The 22,218-nt window shown below is 41.0% G+C and overlaps 1 protein-coding gene across 1 annotated transcript in view; it reads right to left on the reverse strand.

Annotated features, from left to right (window-relative positions):
- The window catches only part of ALDH7A1 (aldehyde dehydrogenase 7 family member A1), a 35,320-nt gene extending 13,886 nt beyond the window's left edge, over positions 1–21,434 (reverse strand). The window contains exons 1-10 of the mRNA XM_058539671.1: positions 21,215–21,434; positions 19,875–19,928; positions 19,241–19,306; positions 13,620–13,700; positions 13,169–13,292; positions 10,035–10,167; positions 8,106–8,150; positions 4,833–4,910; positions 2,671–2,768; positions 478–519 (exon numbers count right to left, since the gene is read on the reverse strand). Of these exons, the coding sequence (XP_058395654.1) occupies positions 478–519; positions 2,671–2,768; positions 4,833–4,910; positions 8,106–8,150; positions 10,035–10,167; positions 13,169–13,292; positions 13,620–13,700; positions 19,241–19,306; positions 19,875–19,928; positions 21,215–21,406 (913 nt within the window). The 5' untranslated portion in view covers positions 21,407–21,434. The remainder of the gene's footprint in view (positions 1–477; positions 520–2,670; positions 2,769–4,832; positions 4,911–8,105; positions 8,151–10,034; positions 10,168–13,168; positions 13,293–13,619; positions 13,701–19,240; positions 19,307–19,874; positions 19,929–21,214) is intronic.
- Positions 21,435–22,218: the final 784 nt, after the last annotated feature.

The following is a 22,218-nucleotide window of genomic DNA, read 5'->3' on the forward strand; positions in this document are numbered from 1 at the left end:
TAATATCCAAGCCTACAAGTAAGTGATAAAATGCCTTAAGGAAGTATTCCTTCCCAATATAAAAGCACTTACTATTCCACTAAAGAAAAACAGATGTTTATGAAATCTAAAGGAAATCAGCAAGTCATGTAAGAGTTACTTCCTTATTCTAGAGAACCATGTGGCCAGTTTTCAGAAAATAGGAGAAGGAAAAACAACAAGAAACAATGCCATACTAGGAAGTCTCAAACCCAGATTCTAAGCCCCAGGTAACATTTTCCAAACATGAACACCTTTCCCTCCTAGTTACCTCTGCCTTCAAACCATTGTGTCCTGTCTCACAAGTAAAATTCCTAACATGGGAATTAGGTCTTAGACACACACAACATAGAAGGGATGAGTTCCTCACAAACAAGTTCTGTATATTCAGAATGGCTACTGCAGATACTCTGAGCAGAAAAACTAGCAAACAAAAAAGCAAAGAAACGGCAGCCTTACCAATAATGGCATTGTTTCCTCCAAGCTCTAACAAACTTCTTCCTTTAAAAATATATAAACACAAATTAATGCCTATTTCAGTATTTAATGCACACTGCTAGACGGCCTCAAATCATAGCCTATCCCAATTATGTTTTAATTTATTTTCTGATTTAAACATAGCATGAGCATTGCATTCATGTCAAATTTCCCAATTTTAATAATTGTACCATGGTTATATGACAGAATGTCCTTGTTCTTAGGAAATACATCCAAATATTTAGTGGTAAATGAATACAATGTCTTCAGTTTTCTCAAAGGTTCAAAAATAATATGCACCCACTATATGTATGTGTATGTGTGTGTGTGTGTGTGTGTGTGTGTGTGTGTGTTGCTGGAGAGGCAGTAAATGATAAAGCAAGTGGGGCAAATTGTAAGCAATTGGTGAACCTCATTAAAGGGAATATAGGAATTCCTTGCATTAGTCTTGTAACTTTTCTCTAAGTTTGAAATTATATCCCAAAAAACTCCAAACAGTGTAAAATGGTACAGTCACTGTGGAAAATAGTATGACGATTTCCCACAAATTAAACACAGAATTACCAATGATCTAGTAATCTCACTTCTGGGTACTTAATCAAAAGAAATGAAAGCAAGGACTTGAAAAGATTCTTGTATACCCATGCTCATAACAGCATAATTCACAATAGCTAAAAGGTGGAAGCAACCCAAGTGTCTAACAACAAATGAATAGATAAACAAAATGTGGTGTATACATACAATGGAATATTATGCAGCCTTAAAAAGGAAGGAAATTATGACACATGCTACAACATGGACCAACCTCGAAGACATTGTGCTAAGTGAAATAAGCCAGACACAAGAGGACAAATATTGTGTGATTCTACTTATATAGGGTTTTTAGAGTAGTCAAATCCATAGAGACAGAAAGTAGAATGGTGGTTGCCTACGGCTGGGAAAAGGCAGAAATGGGGAGTTAGTTTTTAATGGCTATAGAGTTGGGAAAACAAAGAAGTTCTGGAGACAGACTGTGGTGACGGTTGCATGACAATGTAAATGTACTTAATGCCACAGGACTGTACACTTCAAAGTGATTAAAAAGGTAAGTTTTATGTTATAGATATATTTACCACCATAAAAAAAAAAAACAGTTAAATTATGTGTTTATTCTAGAACATTATTTTTTTTAAAAAAGCAGTAAGTATCAAGCAGGCAAAAAGCTATGTTCCATAGGTCACCATAAAATCTCTCTTCACAATTTGGTATAGTGCCTTCCAATCTCTTTCCTGTGTATTTATATTTAGTTGAGATCATACTATCTAATTAATTTTGCTTTATTTTATGATTAGTATCTTATACCTTTTCCCTAAGTTATTAAGAGCTGTTTAAAAAAAAAAATCACTGCATAATATTCCATCATGGTGATGTACCAAGTTTTATTTAGCTACTTCTCTAGTGTTGAATATATTGGTTATTGATTATTTACCTCTTGATTATCAACTTAGGTTAGGGCCAAAGGGTATGAATATGAGAGCTCCTGAAATACATTGCCAACCTACAGTCTAGGAAAGTTATACAGCAGGCTATGAATGCCATTCTTACTTTACACGCCCCAGCATGAAGATTTGAAATTCGTTTGCCTCAAAATGGCTGGCAGATTAACTAGTCAAGTCTCATCTTATGCTAGGGTTAGAGTCTAAATTCAGAATAGCCAATAACTGACAGTCAATATTATCCCTGAAGACCTCTTTAATGAGCCATAAAGTGGAGCATACAAAGCTATGTCTACACAACCCTTTTCAGTCACATATACGTGAAATATAAATGATAGAAGAACAGATGTAAGTCTTCTATTTCACATTCACTCTAGGTCCTGTATACCCACTGGTTCTGTTTAAATTGTGAGTTTTCTTTTTCTAATTTGCCAATCAGGTCTGATAGAAATTAATATATTTGATATGATTCTGCTATAGTCATTTAGGGGGATAATGACATCTTTTTCCAAATTATGCTATTAAATTTGTGATCTCCCTAATATTAACCCACTAATAACTGTACCCTTTCTTTTACTTGGACTTTGAAATAAATATGGCTGATGTCTTCATGGAAAGGGTCAAGGAAAAAAACTCCAACTTTTAGATTTCACATCCATACCTGAGGGAATTAAAATCTCACTAGAAAGCCAACACTTACCAAACCTCTCCTGCACCATAAGGGCCACCTGTTTTCCCACCTGAGTGCTCCCAGTGAAGGACAGCAGGTTCACCCGCTCATCTTTGGCCATTGCCGTGCTGCAGGGGAACAGACACGGTCACCCAAGCAGAGAAACCCAGCAATGGCAGCACCTAACAGACTAGACAACTCTGATATGGGCCCTTGTCATGGAAAGTCAGTCAAAGACACAAGGAAGTCTAAGCCAGGGGAGCAAGGGGAGGTCTTCGTGAAAATGAACCACACAGCAGAACAGGCTAACCTGTTCCGCGAGCTTTCTATAAACAGAAATCACTTCAAGGATGTTGTTAAGGAAGAAAGTCCTTCCTGTACTGAGTGGGTGACTGGACAACACAACCTTAGCATTTCCTTGATGAGAGCCCCAGTTATTTTGCAGACTCTTACACTACTAATTCCTTTAAGAATTAAAAATCTAAAGACTAGGAAAACATCCTAATTATCCCTCATGGAAGCTGACTTATAAAGGCTGTGCTGGGATTTCCAGTTGTTCCTAAGGAATGTAGACGAGATACCATCGATTTGAACCTCTTTGCTCATCGTTTAGTGATTCAAAGGGCTTGGCGTCGACCAAGCAGGGCAGTCACAGCATCAGAGTAATGTAGGGCTGGAACAGCTTGATGAGATCACACATGGAGGCTTCCTCAGGGTCAGCCGAGCAAACGTGAGCTCTGATACTCAAGGTGCCTGTTGCTTAATGCACTCTTGCATATGCTACCGTAATTATTTGAGCTATTCCACAGCCAACGCAAGGGTTTGGATGCCCAAGAACACAGTGGGTCAAAGGATAGACTATTCATGTTTTAAATGACATTTAGATAATACTTCACTATGCACTCTAATTGGGAGTTGTATTTTCTAATATTTTCTCATTTCTATGAAAAAAAGACTGATCTTTTACTCCTTTTTGAGATTGCCCAGTAAGTACAGTAGTATGGTTAAAGCGATAGAGGGAGACTAAGATTTTAACCACACCAGTATAAGTTTGTAAGACTTGACTCCATAGAAACCTCACCTAATCAAAGTCTAAGCCAGTAACAACAACCCCAGCTTCCATCATGGTTCAGAGCCATTATAGTCAGTTCCAGCTTAGAGAGAGGCTCTGACATTATGCTAAGTGAAAGAAGCCAGACACAAAAGGGCACATGTTGTATGATTCCATTTATATGAAATGTCCCAAAAAGGCAAATCCAGAAACAGAAAGTAGATGAGGGGTTGCCAAGAGCTAGGGGCGGAGGGGGAGTGAGAAGTGACTGCTAACGGGTACAAGGCTCCTTTTGAGGGTAATAAAAATGTTCTGGAATAAGATAAGATAATGGTGATGGTTGCACAACATGGTGAATATTCTAAAAGCCACTAAATTGTACATTTCTAAATGTACAATTTTATGGTATGTGAACTATATGGCGATTTTTAAAAAACAATAAATTTCTTAAAAGAAGCTATATTCCCAGGGCTCCTTTTTTGGTCAGCTGAAGAACCCAGACAATAGGATAGGTTCTCAGGGGAGAGTGAAACACCAGACTACAATCTCACAGCTTGGCTTTATAAGCAAACACGACCTTTATAAATCAAGTGTCAGGAGGCCATGGACTGTCCGGTACGGCAGTTTGCTATTTTAGGATTTAAACACCTTACAGTAGTAGCTCTGGGCAATTAAAAAGTCAATTCCTGGGGCCGGCCCGGTGGCACAAGCTGTTAAGTGTGCGCGCTCTGCTGCAGCAGCCGGGGTTCGCCGTTTGGCTCCCAGGCGTGCACCGACGCACTGCTTGGCAAGCCGCACTGTGGCGGCGTCCCATATAAAGTGGAGGAACATGGGCGCGGATGTTAGCCCAGGGCCAGTCTTCCTCAGCAAAAAAAAGAGGAGGATTGGCAGATGTTAGCACAGGGCTGATCTCCTCACACACAAAAAATTAAAAAAATGAAAAGCCAATTCTTACTTATCCCTCAAAAGAGGCTATGCATCAATAAAGTAAGAGCCCAGTGAGGTCCATAATAACAATGATTCCAAAAAATCATTCTCACTTCCTTAGCTGGACTGGGTTTCGCTATCCTAGTAAAGATGATTCTAGTTGATCAACCCAGGGCCCTTCAACAGAAAAGATACTCTCGGTCTATTAACCTACCCGATATCTGCTCCACCACAAGTCAAGGAACAAATCGCACCAGGCAGCTTGTTGTCCTCCAGAACCTTGGCTACTATCCTAGAAAGGAAAAAGCAATTACTAAGTAAGGAAATAATTTAATTTCTTAGGGTTTTTTGAAAAACTAGGAATAAAGTCCAACCACTTGACTTTCCTTTTTCAACTCTCTCCCCCACCCCTCAAATATCCAGGCCTGAAATTCTCCTCACATATTAGAGATGAGGTTTTCAAACACTTAAAAGCAGAATTCTTTTTTTTCCTAAAAGAATCTTAAGAAGAAGAAAAAACCAAGAGAAATGAATACAAGACATAAAGCGATGGTTAGGTAGTTCAAATGATCATTGTTTTCAAGTATTTTCTGCCAAACTACGAAGACACATCAGGTTCAAGATGGTAGACTGATTGCAGGTGTCTTTTTTTTTCCTTGGACCACAAATCCATTAAAATGATGGTAAAGAAATAAAAAAGGAAATAATAATGAATAAAACCTAGAAAGATGAAGAAAATGAAAGGTAGTTTCCATCAACAAATGAGAGGTTTCAACACATCTCTGCAAAGCAGAGCGAGCCATAAAAGTGGTAAAGAATGAAAAGGGAAAGAGATCCCCAAAACCTAGAGCAGATGCTGAGGAGAAACAGCAGGGGGAGCTGGACATACCTGCAGAACCCCACAGAAGCTCAGGACTAGTGCCCACCCAATGCACACCAAACATTTTGGTCAGGAAAGATGAGCCCCTCCAGACTAAAGCATTGCGGAACAAGCACAGCTTTTTCTGAATTAGTCTCCTACAACTTATGCTATTAGAGTTAAAATGATAAATATAGTTCAATGCCACTTAAATCTGATTTTGAGTTGTAAAAAGTGGCTCCAGTAATTCTGCTTTCTCTGAAACAGGATTCTTCCATTCATTTTAAGCTTCTTGAGGAGTATGGGCCTTAATAGAGCAAAGGTCTTTTCACCAATCACCCCAACTTGCTGGACACTTTCAAATTTGTTTAATTTCAAAAAGATCCAAATCCTACACTCACTTCCATAAAAGATACCATTGTCATATGTAAGTAAATTCTCCAATTGTCCCCCAAAATGTCCATTATGGCAGTTTTCTTTTTTCCATCTAATCAAGGATCACACATTGTGGTTTCACGTCTGAGACAAGGTGTCAGGTAGTACAATTCTTTCCAGGGACTTAGGGCGCATACACTGTCTGCACAAGTAGACTGACTGCTCTTGAAGGGTGGGGATTTTGCTTTGTGCCTGTGGGTAAATGTTAACAAAACCCTTTCCTCTAATGCATGAGAATCTGACCTCGGGTTAACTCTCTAGTTCTGTTCCCCACGTTACCTGATAAATGTCCGAGTGTCAACAATGCTGCATAGACATGGCTTATGGTAAAAATGACCCCTGACTGGTCAACTGCATCTGGACTGGGATAACTACCTTAGAACTATAAATGGGAACCTCATGCTTTTTGGCCTTCCCTGAGTGCAATGACTCTTGTAACTGCAAGTCCCTGTGGGTAGCTCAAAGCTATGCCTATAGAATTCTTACAAGCTATTTTGGCTCCTGGGGGGCATTAGGCTTTTAAGCCAGGGCAACCCCCACACCTGCCCAATATAGATCTCATCTCCTTACCCTGCATAAACTGCTACAAAGATGCTGACTAAAGAGGAATATCTGATGCTATATGTTCCTGTCCTATATCCTTCTGAATAGACAGAAGTACAATATGTGGCCTGCGGTCATCTTGCAAGTCTGAATGTGTAGTTGAATTTAAGAACTCCTGATGGACACTGCTGCACACTTCGTTAATTCTGGCAAATTTTAGCATCATTTTATACTTATTGTCTTCCATTATAAAATCAGATGATATTCTCAATTGTCTAAAAAATCAGCCATGTTCTTATAAGAACATTTCAAATCCTTCAAACTGCTTAAAGCAAATAAATATAAAAAAACCTCTGGGCCAGCCTGGTGGTGCAAGTGGTTAAGGGCGGGCACTCCACTTCAGTGGCCCAGGGTCTGCAGGTTCGGATCCTGGGCGAGCACCAATGCACTGCTTGTCAAGCCATGCTGTGGCAGTGTCCCATATAAAGTGGAGGAAGATGGGCACATATCTTAGCTCAGGGCCGATATTCCTCAGCAAAAAAAAAAAAAAAAAAAAGAGGAGGATTGGTGTTAGATGTTAACTCAGGGCTGATCTTCCTCACAAAAAAAAAAAGCTCAAAGCCACAATAATTTAGAACATTTGAAACTAATATTAAAATTGATATTTTAACAAGCTGCTTAATAATAATTGGCAAGTTAGTTCACTATGTTTACATTGTTTTGTTTTGCTTTTTTTAAGGTTTTTTTATTCTTAAAAACTGCTGGAAGAAACTCATTCTCATGTGTTTTGCATAGCAAAGTTCTATTTAATATTTAATTTGAACACCCCTGCCTTGGACAATATCCTTTCCTCAATATTACATATTCCTTTCAAGTAAATACTAACACATACTACTCTCTCTTTTTCAGCCCCCTTTTCAATTCCTAAGCCAGTGTTCCTAAATGATTTTCCAACATTAAGGACCCTCCTACATATAGATTCCACCATAAGCTCTCTACCAACAATTCTTAAATCAGAGCATGCAGACCACGCAACGATGGAACATCAAGGGTGCCTCATCACCCTGTGTGGGAAGGGGCCCTCTCCTATACACTCTCTACATTCAGACTGATAAATTAGTAACACTGATTTTATGACCATTCTCAAATATGAATAAGAAAAACAATAATAATTTCTTAATCAAAAGATGAAATATATTTTAGACAGCAGAATCAGTGGAACAGTATAATAACCATTTCTTTCTGTTTTGCTAACAGTCTATTAAACAAAAGCAATAAAAGTATTAACTGGGTAGAAATGAAAACCATTAACATGTTGAACAGTTATAAAATATAGCCCATAAATTGCAAGGATATTTCCTTTCCACTGGATTTGTTTTTATTTTGCAAGTGACAAAAAATGTTTAGCATAGCTCAAGTTCAACACATATCAATATGTCATGTTTCCAAAGAGTTAAATGATATAGCTCTGAAAGAGCTCTAAACTGTAAAACAATATAAAAATGTTATTATAACCAAAGGAGAAAGAGGTTATCCAAATGCCACACTTAAATAAATATGACACTTTCGTGTCAGATGAAAAATTCAGTGCCTATCAGTGCCTTTCGTGATTATTTCATACCCAGGAATAAGAAAGCCATGCATACTTACTTTGTGACAGCTACACTAATGAGGGATGTTGTTGGAGCTCCTTTCCTTGAAAGGGAGCAAAAAAAGAGGCAACTTAACTTGGTGGAAATCATAAATACCTTTTATTATCAAGCAGAAGCAAAAGTTTGTGAGAAAAAGTTCTGTCCAATTAGACACAATTGAATCTAGTAACTAAAACAGAAATCTGTCCTTCAGTTTGGTGTCTCTGGGACTTAAAGGACTACAAAACTTTCATGAACATAAAAATGACACCAAGCAGTTTTGAACCTGCTGCTGCACTGATCATAGGAACAGTTACACTAACCTCTGCCAATTATGGGCACTGAATGAAACAGAAACCTATCAACATGAACTCTTGTTGGAAGGTTCAGAGCTGAGAAAAATTATACACCTAGCCTTTGGCAACATGGTGCCAAATCATTAATCCTCCCAACTATGCCTTGCTTTTGTAGACAGTGTTTAAGCACATGATATTAAGATCCCTACAAAACTAGTGGGACAGATACAAAACAGGCAAAAACAACTCCTGATTTTCCTGACGTAAGTTATTTCACTGAACATGAAAGCTAAAAACAAGCAGTATTTTGTCATCTATAAAATACTGACATGGAGCCAGCCCCATGGCCTAGTGGTTAAGTTCAGCCTGCTCTGCTTTGGCAGCCCAGGTTCGGTTCCTGGGTGCAGACATAAATCACTCATCGACAGCCATGCTGTGGTGGCGACCCACATACAAAATAGAGGAAGATTGGCATAGATGTTAGCTCAGGGCGAATCTTCCTCAGCAAAAAAAAAAAAAAAAAAAAAAAAAAATATATATATATATATATATATATATATATAGACATTTTCCCAGCTAACTTTTACTATCAAATATTTTGTAGAGATAGAAAATTTAATGCATCAACAGGAATTTTGGCTAAGTGCCTCAGAATCGCTTGGGAATTCACTATCAAATTTTTATTGAAGAAAAAAAAGAGTCAAACTTTAAAAAGAACGTTGTGACTTATCGCAAGTTCTTTTTTTTTCTTCTTTTTGTTTATTCAGTTTTCTATTTGGGGAGTGTAGTATACTAAAGAATATATCTGGTCTTTGTCCTCACTTTCTGGTACAAAGCTTCAAAATCCCTTGGAATTTCCTAAGTGATAGAAGTGTGTTTGTTATGCTTAACAAGACGATTTGTGGGGGCCCCTAGACAGCTTCAGGATGGGGGCTGGTCACTGGTCACCAGAAAGACCAACCATGGGGAGGGAAGGAGGAATGGAGATTGAGTCAATCACACGTCCAGTGATTTAATCAATCGTGCCTACGTAATAAAACTCCAATAACAACTCTGGACACCGGAGCTCAGTGGGGTCTCCTGGTTGCAACAGTGACGTGTCCTGACTTAACAGGGAGATAGGACAGAAGTTCTGCATCTAGGCCCCTTCTAGGCCTTGCCCTATGGGCATCCTTTATAATAAAACTGTAATCATTAAGTCTTGTGCTTTCTTGAGCTCTATAGGTCATTCTAATGAATCAACTGAAACCGAGGGTTCATGGGAACTTCCAAATTTGTAGATGACTAGTCAGAACTGCAGGTGTCCTGGGGACCTACAGAGCCAGGGACACTTGCAGCTTGTATCTAAAGTGGGGGCAGTCTTGTGGAGGACTGAGCCCTTAAATATGTGGAGTCAGACACTAAATTCAGGTAGTGTCAGAATTTAATTACAGTACACATGCTTGGGGTGGAGACAATTGGGAGGAATCGGGGGACAAGGCTGTGTCAAAAAGATAAATATTTCACAACTAGCAGGTGTGACTTAACATGTTAAATGAAAGAGCAGAGTAGTAGAAAACATTTCAATACATTTAAAATACTTTTAGTAGTAGTACCTGAAAATGGCTACTTTTATCATGTTACTAGTGGATAAGAAAGTGAGCAGATCTTACCAAAGGCAGACATTCCCACAGATCATTGCAATGGCATTGTTCCAGCCATACACCGCAACAGGGAAGTTGAATGCAGTGATGATTCCCACCAGGCCTACAGGATTCCACTGTTCAATGAGCGCATGGCCAGGTCCTGAGAGCAGGGGAAGGCATGGAACATGCTTACGCATGTTAATTTAATGCATGCCAAGTCAATAAGAACAAAGGTACACCGGACCAAGTAGGGATTCCCACTTGAGTAACTGTAATTACCCCTTGTCTCCCACTCTAAAATGTAAGATACCTTGTAGCGGATCACCTTACACAGCTGTGGGATACTGGTACCTCAATTAAGCATACAACAAAAGCTGTTAATTCTACACTACCTTATAAACCATAATGATATCCATTAGGCCTCTGATCCTCATAGGAATTCTGTGTGGATCAGGGCAGTATCAGTCCCATATGGAAAACAAGGAAACTTCAGGGAGTTGATGAGAGGTGCCTTAGGTAACATGATTGCAAAGGGCAGAACATGACCAGAACACAGGAGTCATGACTCTCAGGGTTGTTTACATTGCTTGACGAAGCCCTCAGTTAACTTCTCCAAATTTAAGGTAAGGTGGCTTATTTATAAGAAAAAAAGAGTTCTAATAATTACATATATATTGAATGAATTACACAAATCTTTACATTCATTATAGGAAGACTGAAATTAGAAAATTTAAAGTCACCCACAATCCCACGAGAGGCTTATTTTAATCACAGGCAGCTGCAGCAGGGACTGTGACAGTTCCCAAACTCTGGTTAAAACCACAGACAACCGGAAAGGCGGTGCTCCCACTCATCCTTCTTTCTAGTCACGCTCACTGCTAGCTAGGAGCAGGGAACCCACCAGTTGCTGCACCTCATTCCCAGGCCCTCCTTTAGTCTAGGCATCCTAATCTCCGTTGAGATGATGGGCTGGCACAGCCTCTTCCTGGCAGGGCCTGCCTCCTCCTCTCCTGCCCTCCCCTCCTTATCCTTCTCCCCAAGGAGGCCAGTGCAGATCTGACGACATCACTCCCTTGCTTACAACCCTTTGGTGTCTGGACCACTACTGTAGCTGCCCTCAGGATAAAGTCCAAACTTCCTGACAGGAAAAGCCCCCTCCCAAGGTTCCTTCTCCACCCATCTCTCCCCTCACACTGTGCCCTCAGCTGAAGCAATACAGTTTCCCAAATAAGCCACGTTCTTCCATTTTAAGCTTTTGCACAGGTTTCTTCCCTGTTTAAAACCACCCCTGCCCCAGCCCTCTAACCTCCTCTTCCTTGAGGACTTCACTTGGATCACCTTCTCTGGGAGGCCCTTCCTTACTGTCCCCCTCAAGGCTGGCTTAGGGGCTGACCATCCTATCCACCCCATCACAGTGCTCACTATGCTCTATTATAATTACCCCTTAACTTATCTCCCACTCTAAAATGTAAGGAATCTATACGCTTATAAATTCTTTGAGAACAAGGACTATGCCTTATTGATCAAGTATCACTATTAGATCACCTGGCAGACAATCAATGACTATTTATTGCATTAATGTAGTCAAAGTTACCCCAAAGCCTCTGCACTGATGAATAATTTAATCTTTTTCAAAAATGTATAAACAAATGAAAAACATCTTATTTGGTAAGGCAGGCATTATACAGGTATAAATCAAAGTTACTTGCTTGCATATGTATACTTCCTCAAATGGACAGTTTACTAACTTTTTCAACTGGAAAAACCTATGAAAAGTGTTCAATGACACAAAATTAATCTTGAATAACACGAATTGCAGTTACATATCGGAGTACATTAACTGTACATTTAAAAAGAGTCCCTCAAATCTTTCTATGAGTAGGGAATTTGACCAACATTCCAAGAAAAACATGAACTTTAAAAAAATATATTTCTTTTCTTAATTATAAATGTAACATAATTCCCATCAAGGAAAATCTTGGAAAATACAGAAAAATAGACAGTAACAACAATCAATAATTCTGCCACACAGAGATAACCACCGTTACCACTTAGGCAGACCTCCATCCTTTGTATTTTCAGTGCAGATACACAGTCATTTGTTTTGCTCCATTAACACTGAAAACATTACAAATCACATAAGTCCTTAGCCTCATCACTGAAACCTCCTCAGAGTACAAGGTTGGTCCTTGCAACACAGCAGAACAGTGAAGATTGAAAACATCCTAAATCTTCATCATTTGGGAACTGGTTAAATAAATTATAGTATCTTTACAGCAAATAGCCATAAAAAAGGATGAATGAAGCCTCTTATTGTAATAATATGAAACAATTTCCAAGGCATATTAACTAGGGAAAAGTATAGAACAGAATGTATAGCTTGCTAATGCTTATGTCCCAAAAAGACACATATTTGCCTGAAAGTGAATAAAAGCTCTAAAGATATACAAGAAACCAGAAACATTCTCTACTTCCATGGGTATACTATGGAGTGTCCACGGGGGTAAGGAGGGGAGCTTTTCATCCTTTACCCTTTTATTTCTCTTTAATTTTGTGATATGAATATATCACCGCCTAAAAAAAACATTAAAACTTAAAAATAATACAACCTTCCCATGAAAGTGTGCGGTTCGGAAGATGATCTTCATAAACATGATCTTTAGTATCTCCTAATAGACTATTAAAATTAGCTTAACCTTTGTCTTATAATTTGACATTTACATCATTTCTAATGTTTCCTATTGATACTACAATGAATATCTTTACACACAAACCTTTGTCACAATTCAGATTATTTACTTAAATTAGATTCTTGGAACTGGTATTAAATGTAAGGAGGCTCTTTGGATTATTTCCAAAATGTTTCCCAGGTGGATTGGCAACTTACTTTGCCACAAGTCCCTATTAAAAAAACTGTCTTATCCATGGATGTGCCACACTGAGTTTTACCTTTAAAAATAAAAAAAATTTTTAAAAATGTCTTGATCTCATGTTTTCACCTGCTTTAGTTTGCATTTTGTAGCAGAAAAATTAAAGATATTCTTATATATTTATATGCCACTTACAATTCCTCTTTTGCAAACCATTCATAGCCAGAGCATTTTTTGGAGCTCTCTGTAACGGAGAACAAAACCCTTAGCTTAATTGACTTCACTTCTTACTTTCAGAAGGCAAGATGGGTCCCCCAATCATCCGTGATAAGCCAACAGCATAATCACAAATATCCACGTACTCTTGAACTTCTCCCACACCTTCCACTAAGATTTTCCCCATCTCCAAAGACACCTAAAAATACAAAAAGCCAAGCAGCATTTTTCCAACAGAATTCATGTTTTAAACATTAAATTGATACGGGAGAAAAAAGCAAAACATATTCTGTGTTTTATGAAGGTGATAAACTTCACAAAGTTTGTTCTCATTTTTCTGAAGAATTTTAAAACCCAAGAATAGTCTTCACTTTTTCCCGTCCATCTTGCTCATCTTTCCTCTAAAGAAAAGACTTTTGAAATGTATAAATTGCTTTTCTTAAAAATCACAATCTTACATACAGAGATGCATGATGGCCTTATTCCCCACTCCAAGAATTGTATATTTACTACAGAAATACTTTACCAATCTTCCTAGTACTTGGATCTTCTCCCGCAGGGCATCACCAATCTGTCTCACTACTTCTCCTCGCTTTGGAGCAGGAATCTAAGAAAAGAACGGAATTTTAGTGTCTGATTCAAAGTGTAAACTCATGTCTATAACACAGCATTAAAAAAATGTGCTGTGGGGCCGGCCCGGTGGCTTAGCGGTTAAGTGCACGCGCTCCGCTGCTGGCGGCCCGGGTTCGGATCCCGGGCGTGCACCGACGCACCACTTCTCCGGCCATGCTGAGGCCGCGTCCCACATACAGCAACTAGAAGGATGTGCAGCTATGACATACAACTATCTGCTGGGGCTTTGGGGGAAAAAATAAATAAATAAAATCTTTAAAAAAAAAAAATGTGCTGTAAGAGAACTAAGTACAAGCACATCAAAGACAAATTTTTTTTTTAATCACATCAAGACTATGATATGGCAGGCCCTAAAACTGATACCAGAGAGCCAGAAAATATCTAGATGATAGGTTCATGGCAAGCAAAGGACTGTGCCAAGTACTGAGAGAAATTCAGAGACTGAACACAACCTTTTGGGATGACTCCAGACAGCTTAAAATACCTTCAACACTTACAGGCCTTCAAGAGTCCCAGTGATGTTTTCTTATGGGTCAAACTGATTGCATGCCTAAACCCTTGATTCAGCTTACTTGTAAACTGGTATTCCATAATCCATTCAAATCATACCATTCAGTCACTAAATATTTTCTGAGTACCTACTATGTGAAAGGAGTAATGCGAGACACTGGGGTTAAAATAAGTGAGGCATTGGTGGAGCTAATTACTATCTAGTGGCATTCATGGAACCAATAACAGAGGAAAAACGGGCAACAAATAATTACAAATTGCTACAAGGGCTATAAAGACCAAGGAAATAAACAGGGTGCTAAGACGCAGAAAAGAGCAGGCTTGGAGGATAAATGGGTAAGTTACTTTATCTAAGATGTTGTAAGGCAAAATCTCCAAGAAGGTGAGATTTAAGCTGAAAGCCAAGGTTGGGAAAAGTCAACCATAGGAATATTCTTCCCAGGGAAAAGAAAAACATGAAGATCCATGAAAAATAAAAGCTAGTTGTATTTGAGGGGCTGATTGGAAAAGGCCAGCCCATCTAGAGCTAGATAAGCTTTTAAGGAGTCAGAATCTTACTCCAGGAGCAATAGGGAGTCCTTAATGGGTTTTAAGGAGCAGAATAAGGTGATTTGCTTTACCCTTTAAGATCACTACCAGATGGGTAGAGAATAAATTGGAGGGGAAAAGAGTAGAAGCAGGGAGACCCACTAAGAACATATCCTTGTAGCCTAGGCAAAAGATTATGGTGACTTAGTTTTAAGACTGCAGGGAGACAAAAAGTGGACTCAGGATCTATTTTGGAAGTAGAATGGGCAGGACGCCCTAACGGGAAAGGTGTGGGAAATGGAAGAACTAAGGATGCCTCCCTCGTCTCTGGCTTGAATAGCTAGGTAAATGGAAGTATAATTACTGGGATGAAGACAACTTGGAAGAAGTGTCAGGGTTTACTGGAGATGAAAAGTAGACGTTGGGCCCTATTAAGTCTGTGACGTGATTCATGAATGAAGACATACTTTCACCAACTATGATCAGCACCCCTTTTTCTTCCAGCTCTTCTGGATGAATTCTACCTCTCCTTCAAAGGCAACTAAAAGGATCATTCCCCTCCATGGAACCTTCCCAACCCCCAGGTTGGAGCCAGTTTCCCACCCCCTCCTCACAAAGAGGGCCATCACAGCACTGCTCATGTTCCACCTCCCAGAGCTTGACCGTGAGTTCAAGGTTCTTCTTTGCTCTCTATTCTTTCCAAGTGTATCACTATGTCTTAGCATAGCTTTTCTGGAGGGTAACTGGGCATTCTATTAACATTTAAAATGCTCCTACTCTTTGACTAGACAATTCCACTTCTGGAAACTGAGTGTATACATAAGCATACGCAGGTAGAGGCACAACATTCATTGCACTGCTGTTCCTAGTACAGAAAAACAAACCATCTAAATGTCCATCAGCACAAGACTGGTTAATTATGGAACAGCCATAAAACGGAGTACTTCACACTCTCTGCAAAGAATAAGATAGATTTATAATGAAAAACGTTTAAGAGCTGTAACAGGATGATAGAAAACAGCAAAATAATGCATAAATTTGAAAGAATATATAAGATGTTAACAGTGGTAATTTCTGGGGAATGGAATTATAATAGACTTTCATTCCCCACATTTTATACGTCTGCAACATTTGCCATTCTTACGATGCATGCACTCTTTTGGATACAGGAAACAAAAACTGTAGTGTTAAATGAATCAGCCCAGATCCTATACATTTCCTAGAGCACAGAATGGGTTTAATGACGTTTCAATTGAATTTAGCCCACACATTTATAAGCAAATTGCTTAATTTCAACACAGAATGGCCAGTACATGTGGCCTTTTGCCTCCCATTCTGTGCATATTTATTCAGTCTTTCAATCAATAATTATTGCACTTTCTGTGTGCCAGATACTGTGCTAATCCTCAGGGATACTAGGGAAACAAGGCAGCTAAAAATCATGCCCACCAGAGCCGACAGTCCAGCAGCGATGACAGAGACAAGAGACAGACAATTACAATCTCATGTGGCAGGTGCCATGAGGGAGGAGACAGACTATACAACTGGAGCAGGTAGAAGTGTTAATTTAGCATCATTTGGGGATAGAGGGGGAGGAACGAGGCTTTTTAAAGAAGTTTAGAGTTAAGACCTGAGACCTGAGGGCCAGCCCAGTGGCGCAAGTGGTTAAGTGCACGCACTCCGCCGCGGTAGCCCGGGGTTCGCTGGTTCAGATCCCAGGCGCGCACCAACGCACCGCTTGTCAAGCCATGCTGTGGCGGCGGCCCATATAAAGTGGAGGAAGATGGGCATGGATGTTAGCCCAGGGATAGTCTTCCTCAGCAAAAAAAAAAAAGAGGAGGATTGGCAGATGTTAGCACAGGGCCGATCTTCCTCACACACACACAATAAAAGACCTGAGACCTAAAGCATGATTGGTGTTCTCCAGGTGAAGAGGTACAGAGAGTAGAGGAAAATTATGGGAGACAGAGAACATAGCATATGTAAAGCCAAAGGCAAGGGAGAATAGGGCGGTTTTGGAAAATTATAAGGAGTTCAAAGAGGCGGGAGAGGCAAGTAAGGGCCACACTGCAAAAGGCCACGTAAAGGATCCAAAAAATAGTGGGGAAATTACTAGAGGGTTTTAAATGATGAGGGGGAAATCACAGTGCATTTTAAAATATCACTCTAGTTGTGACGTAGAAAATAGATCAGAGAGAAACAAGACTCGGGCAGGAAGACCATTAGGCCAGAGGAGAGATGGTGGCTGTCTAGACTACAAAAATGGCAATAGAGATAAATGTAAGTTAAGATATTCAATACTTGGTAATTGATTGATTCTCAACCCTGGCTATCCATTAGAATCACTACCCATGGGAACTTTTAGGCTCGATTCCATCCCAGAACACTCAAATCTGGCATCTTCATTTTTTTTTCCAGTTTCTCAGATGATTCGTAGGAGCAGAAAGAGTTGAGAAAGCCGGGATTAGGTTTGGGGAGAGGGAAATGAGGGAGGAGTAGGAAACAAGGAAGACAGCCACATTTCCCATCTGAGCTGACTGGTCCCAGCATGACAGGGCATCAGTGACCTCAGACCCTCCTGAGAGGGGCAACACCAGTCCTCGTCCCTGCACATTTCACCCGTGAAGTCACACTTAGAATGAGCATTAAAGACAGCCATGAGGAGGGAACCATGAGCACAGACGCAAGTATGAGCTGAGCCTCTGGGGAAATAATACAAAGATCTCCATGTTAACAAGCTACCAGGCATCAGGTATTCCTTTACTTAGTCAGAGATGGCCCGTTAACAGTGCCCTGTCCTGAAGAGAGGGAAGAGACTCTGGCCCTTCCTCACCAGACATGGAGAGGAAAAACGAGGATGCAGAGGGGATGCAGGGGAGCTGAAACTAGTTCATGGAAGCAAGCAGCAGAGCCAGTATTTCCCACCAGGTTCTCTGTGGTTAGTTTTAGTGAAGAGGAAGAAATCAGTTTTTCTAAACTACCTTCCCATATTGTTATATTTTGTTTCCTTTTCCCTTAAAGAAAAACATTCCCTTTGAAAAATTCCAGGCTTAACACAAATGAACTAAATGAAACACTGGTTTATCCTCACACAGGCAAGGCCAGCCAAAAGGATCAGGGCCAAGCAGAAGTAGCCCCCCACGAGTGGGGATCCAAGAGGGAAAGTACGCAAATCAGGAAGGGATCAAGCTTTGGTCTGTTCTTGGTTGAGGCACCAGCTGCCCCTAAGTCTTTGGCCCATTGGCAGGAGCCCCACAGGCACAGTTAGAAAAGGCTCTGCCTTTCTCAATTGCTTAACTCAAATTCCAACAAGCGAGATCCCCAATTGACTCTACCACCACCCAGGAAAGCAACCTGTTCCCCCTTAGTACCCTCACTCTACTGAGAGGTCTAAAAAGTATGAGAAAGGATGTTAGGTGCAGAAGCCAAACTTACAGCCAAAATCAGTTAAAGTAGAGGAAAGATGTTCTTCATGCTTTGCACAGAGGTGGTCTCTGGGCTGACAACAAAGCTACATCCAACCCAGGGCTCTCCAGGAGAGTCTGCCCTTCCCCAAGTCCCACTAGCAATCACTGATTCAGAGAAAACCAAGGCTTGGCAGTCCCAAACCCAGCAGCACTTGGTTCCATACTAGCAGGTACCGCGTTGGGCCATGTGCCAGGCTCTCGGTAAGCACTTGACGTGGTTAAGTCATTTAACCCTCATGATAACTCCGGGAGGTAGGCACCCTGGTCTCCCCTTTTTATAAGACAAAGCACACTGAGGTGAAGTAATTTACCGAAAGATTGAGCTGGATCAACCATCCAGGATATTCCTATAGCCTCAGGCCTAGACTCTTTGGTAGTAGACTAAAAGGGATAGTCAGGATGGGGGGAGGGGAGGTGGGCATTGGGAAATTCAGACTATCCCTGTTCTTTACTCTCCCCTCCCCAGAGCCTGGCCCTCATCTAGTGACAGCTCAATGGGCCAGCCCAGCTTTAGCCACAGTTCCTACACTTGCTCATATAACCCCTGGTGGAGACAGACGGAAGAGGACGAACCTGCCCACATAGCCTGATCAGTCAGTTGAGGAACTCGAGCCCCTGCCCTTTGACCCAGGAATATTGATCTATTGCTGAGATACTCCCCCCACCATAAAGCTGGCAGGGGAGGGAGGAGAAGGAGCAAACAGGTATTTTTAGCATAGATATTCCTTTCTCTTCGCTCAATTATAAATTCAAGTAACTTCAGTTGGAGGATAAGAGTGTTCATTGAATTTACGCTGTATCAGTAGAGAGTTTTAATCCATTTGAAATCACCCATCTACTAAAGGCCCAGTATAGAAAAGGCACTGTCCTTGCACTATAGCAGAGGAGATTATCACAGCCCCCAAGGAGCCCCCATTTCAGCAAGGGAGCACTGACCTGCTCATCACCAGCTGTTTCTTTACCTCATTGCAATTACAAGAGGTAATCCTGCCATGGCCTCCATACTTACATCTGCCCAGATTCTCCATGCTTCTCTTGCTTTCCTGACAGTTTCTTCATAGTCAGCCACACTGGCCTAAATTAAAGATTAGGGGGAGACAAAGGGAAAAGGAGAGGGAAGTGACAATCTCCTCCTAAAAACACACAGATTATTTTTGGAAAAGAAAGGGAAAATCTCTGGGTGATCCTAAGATTTGTGGTTTGGAATGATTTTCACAGCCTACACTTCCAAAAACTCACTAGAACCCACTAAGACAAGTTAGAATCTAACTGTGCTTTTAACCCTTGCTTCTCAAAGCAAAGTCCATTAGCCTCATCTGGGAACAACACCTCAGGTGTATTAGAAATTCAGAACCTTGGGCTCCAAACCAGATTTAAGAGGTCAGAACTTGCATTCTAACAAAGTCCCCAGGTGATTTAGAAGCACGGCCTTAAATGGACCCCCTCCCTCATCCTCTCTATGGTTCACCTTTTCTAGGGCACCCACTCCCCGACTCAAAGAGTACACAGTCTCTCCCAGACATTCTTAAATGTCAAATGAAAACGTAACACATTATTCTTTGACTTTGTAATTTTATATTGCTCTATCAGTCACACAAACTCCCTGTGGGCAGTTTGCATTTAAAAAAAAAAAAACCACTTACCTGTCGGACTCTTGCTATTGGCTCATTGTTAGCAGGACAATAGGTCGTGATAACCTTAAAACAAAAAGATGACCACCATATAAAGAAAATGTAATCTCTTCCAAATTGGGGGAACAGACCAAATGGGGGAAGAAAAACAGAAGGAAAAAAAAAGACTAAGATACAATATCTAAACTCTGAATCTTGATGTTAACTTCTGTTACTAATAACCCACTCTACAGAGCTGGTATTCAGAACCACCTTTCTGCAAAACCCACCCATGCCATCTAAATATTAAGTATATAAACAAAAGCCTGAATGTAACCTGTTGTTTCACCTCTATTTCCATTAACAAGAGACCAAACTGACAAGTTATAATTATTCCTTCTCTTGCTCACTCTGCCCACCCCCAGGGTCAGAAGGTGAAACAGCCAAGGCTGGACAACTGGAAAAGGCCTGTGTCCACACAAACTGGAGAGACTAATTAGACAGAAAATCCATGAGTAGCTAAAAAAAAAAAGGCCTTTAGGAGAGGATGTTTTATCCACAACCTAATGATTAGATGCCACAGGAAAAACAGAATGAAACTACCAATGGGGAAGGGGGGGGGTGACTTGGGGAATAATTAAACCATCTGCATCTGCTGCAGTCACAGATAACCAAAACGAAGATGTTTCCTCTAACAAACCAGGTTCAATATATAACATTCAACAAAGCTTGCTGGATCTAATATAAAATATTCTTATAAAAGCTTTCTTTTGTATGCAGCTGTCAAAAACTCTGGGCGATAATAACCTTACACCTTTCTATCGTATTCTGTAAAATATTTTATTGAGCATTAACTGGGTGCCAGGCATGGTGTTAGGCTCTGGGCAATAGAGAAATGCTGAAAACCCGGTTCTCAAGGAGGCTCAGAGCTCAACGAAAACATGACACGATTTCAGCAAGTCCGAGGTTGCAAACTTCAAAGGATTTCAGGAAAGACAACATAAAACTACACTTTAGAGCCTTCCCTGCGGTGCATGTCACATCTGAGGAGCCACAGTCAAGCTCAAAATTAAGACAATTTCCACCGCTAAGCCTGTAGCATTTCTCACTACAGACAGCAGGACTCTGCTACAAGGTTTTACGTATGCGTGGGAAGTTTAACCCCTACCAACTCCAAAACGACGTCGACACGAGGACCTAAAATCTAAGAGCATTTTTAAAGCACCTTACGCGAGAAAACTTTGACTGTGGAGCGTCCAAACTTCCCATCCAGTACAACCCCTACAGCGCCAGCGGGGAGTGGGGTCGGGCAGGGCCCGCCCGGCCTCCCGGGCGAACTGAGGCAGCAGAGATTTCCCGGGGCGCCCGCATACCTCTCCCCGGCCGCCCCAGCTTCCATTGTACACGCCCTCGTTTTCCTCGCGGAGCTCCAGCTCCTTCAGCCAAGCATACTGCGGCTGATTGATCAGCAGAGTGGACATGAAGGCGGCAGGCCTGTTCCCAAGTCCGGAGAGCTTGCTGCCCCTTGCAACGTGCACACAAAGCTGGCGAGAAAAGCGCCACATACTGAGCAAGGGACGCACGGCACGCCTGCAGCCCGAAGAGCCGCTGAAATAGAGCCCCGCCCCCCGCCCGGGAGAGCTCATTGGGCAGGCCCCGCCCCGCCCCCGGGCACGCCCTCCGCCACCGCCCCGCCCCGGGTCTTCCGGAGGAGCCCGGAGCTTAGGCCCGGCCAGGAACATTGATGGTGCCACCCAGAGTGAGCGAGAGGGCTACTGCCATCTGGTGAGAGACGCCGGGAACCGCGGCACCAGCTAGAAATTCTTTTCAGCAAAATATTGGCTGTGAAGTACAGTAGGTTAGAGCAGGGCTTCTCAGACTGTAAAGTACATGTAGTCACTCGGCCATCGTGTTAAGTGCACATTCTGATTCAGTGGGTCTGGACGGGGGTCTGAGAGTCAGCATTTCTAACTAGCTCCCGAGTGATGGTGACGCTCCTGTTCCGTAGAGTAGCCATGGAGGGTTTTTTGTTTTCACTGGTTTGTTAAATTACAAATTAGAGTTTTCTAATTAATGAAAAATTTTAAATTATGGTACTTCCTTCTAAATATCCTGCCAGGGTATATTCTTGCTTTTGAAGAACAAAGACAGTTTTGATTAATTTCCTTCATTCTCCGTTTCTTCTATCTTCCTGCAATATCCTTTTCACCAAACCTCCCTTACCATGCCATCTCCCATCTAATTCCGCAATAACTAGGCCTACCCTATATAACGGAAATACTAACATCTCAATCAGCATGATCTGGACGTGAGTTAAAAATATACACGCACGCTCAAATCAATTGAATTAATAGGTGTCTCAGTGATTCTCAGACTA

The sequence above is a fragment of the Diceros bicornis genome, chromosome 1 (assembly GCF_020826845.1).
Source record: "Diceros bicornis minor isolate mBicDic1 chromosome 1, mDicBic1.mat.cur, whole genome shotgun sequence".
NCBI lineage: Eukaryota > Metazoa > Chordata > Mammalia > Perissodactyla > Rhinocerotidae > Diceros > Diceros bicornis.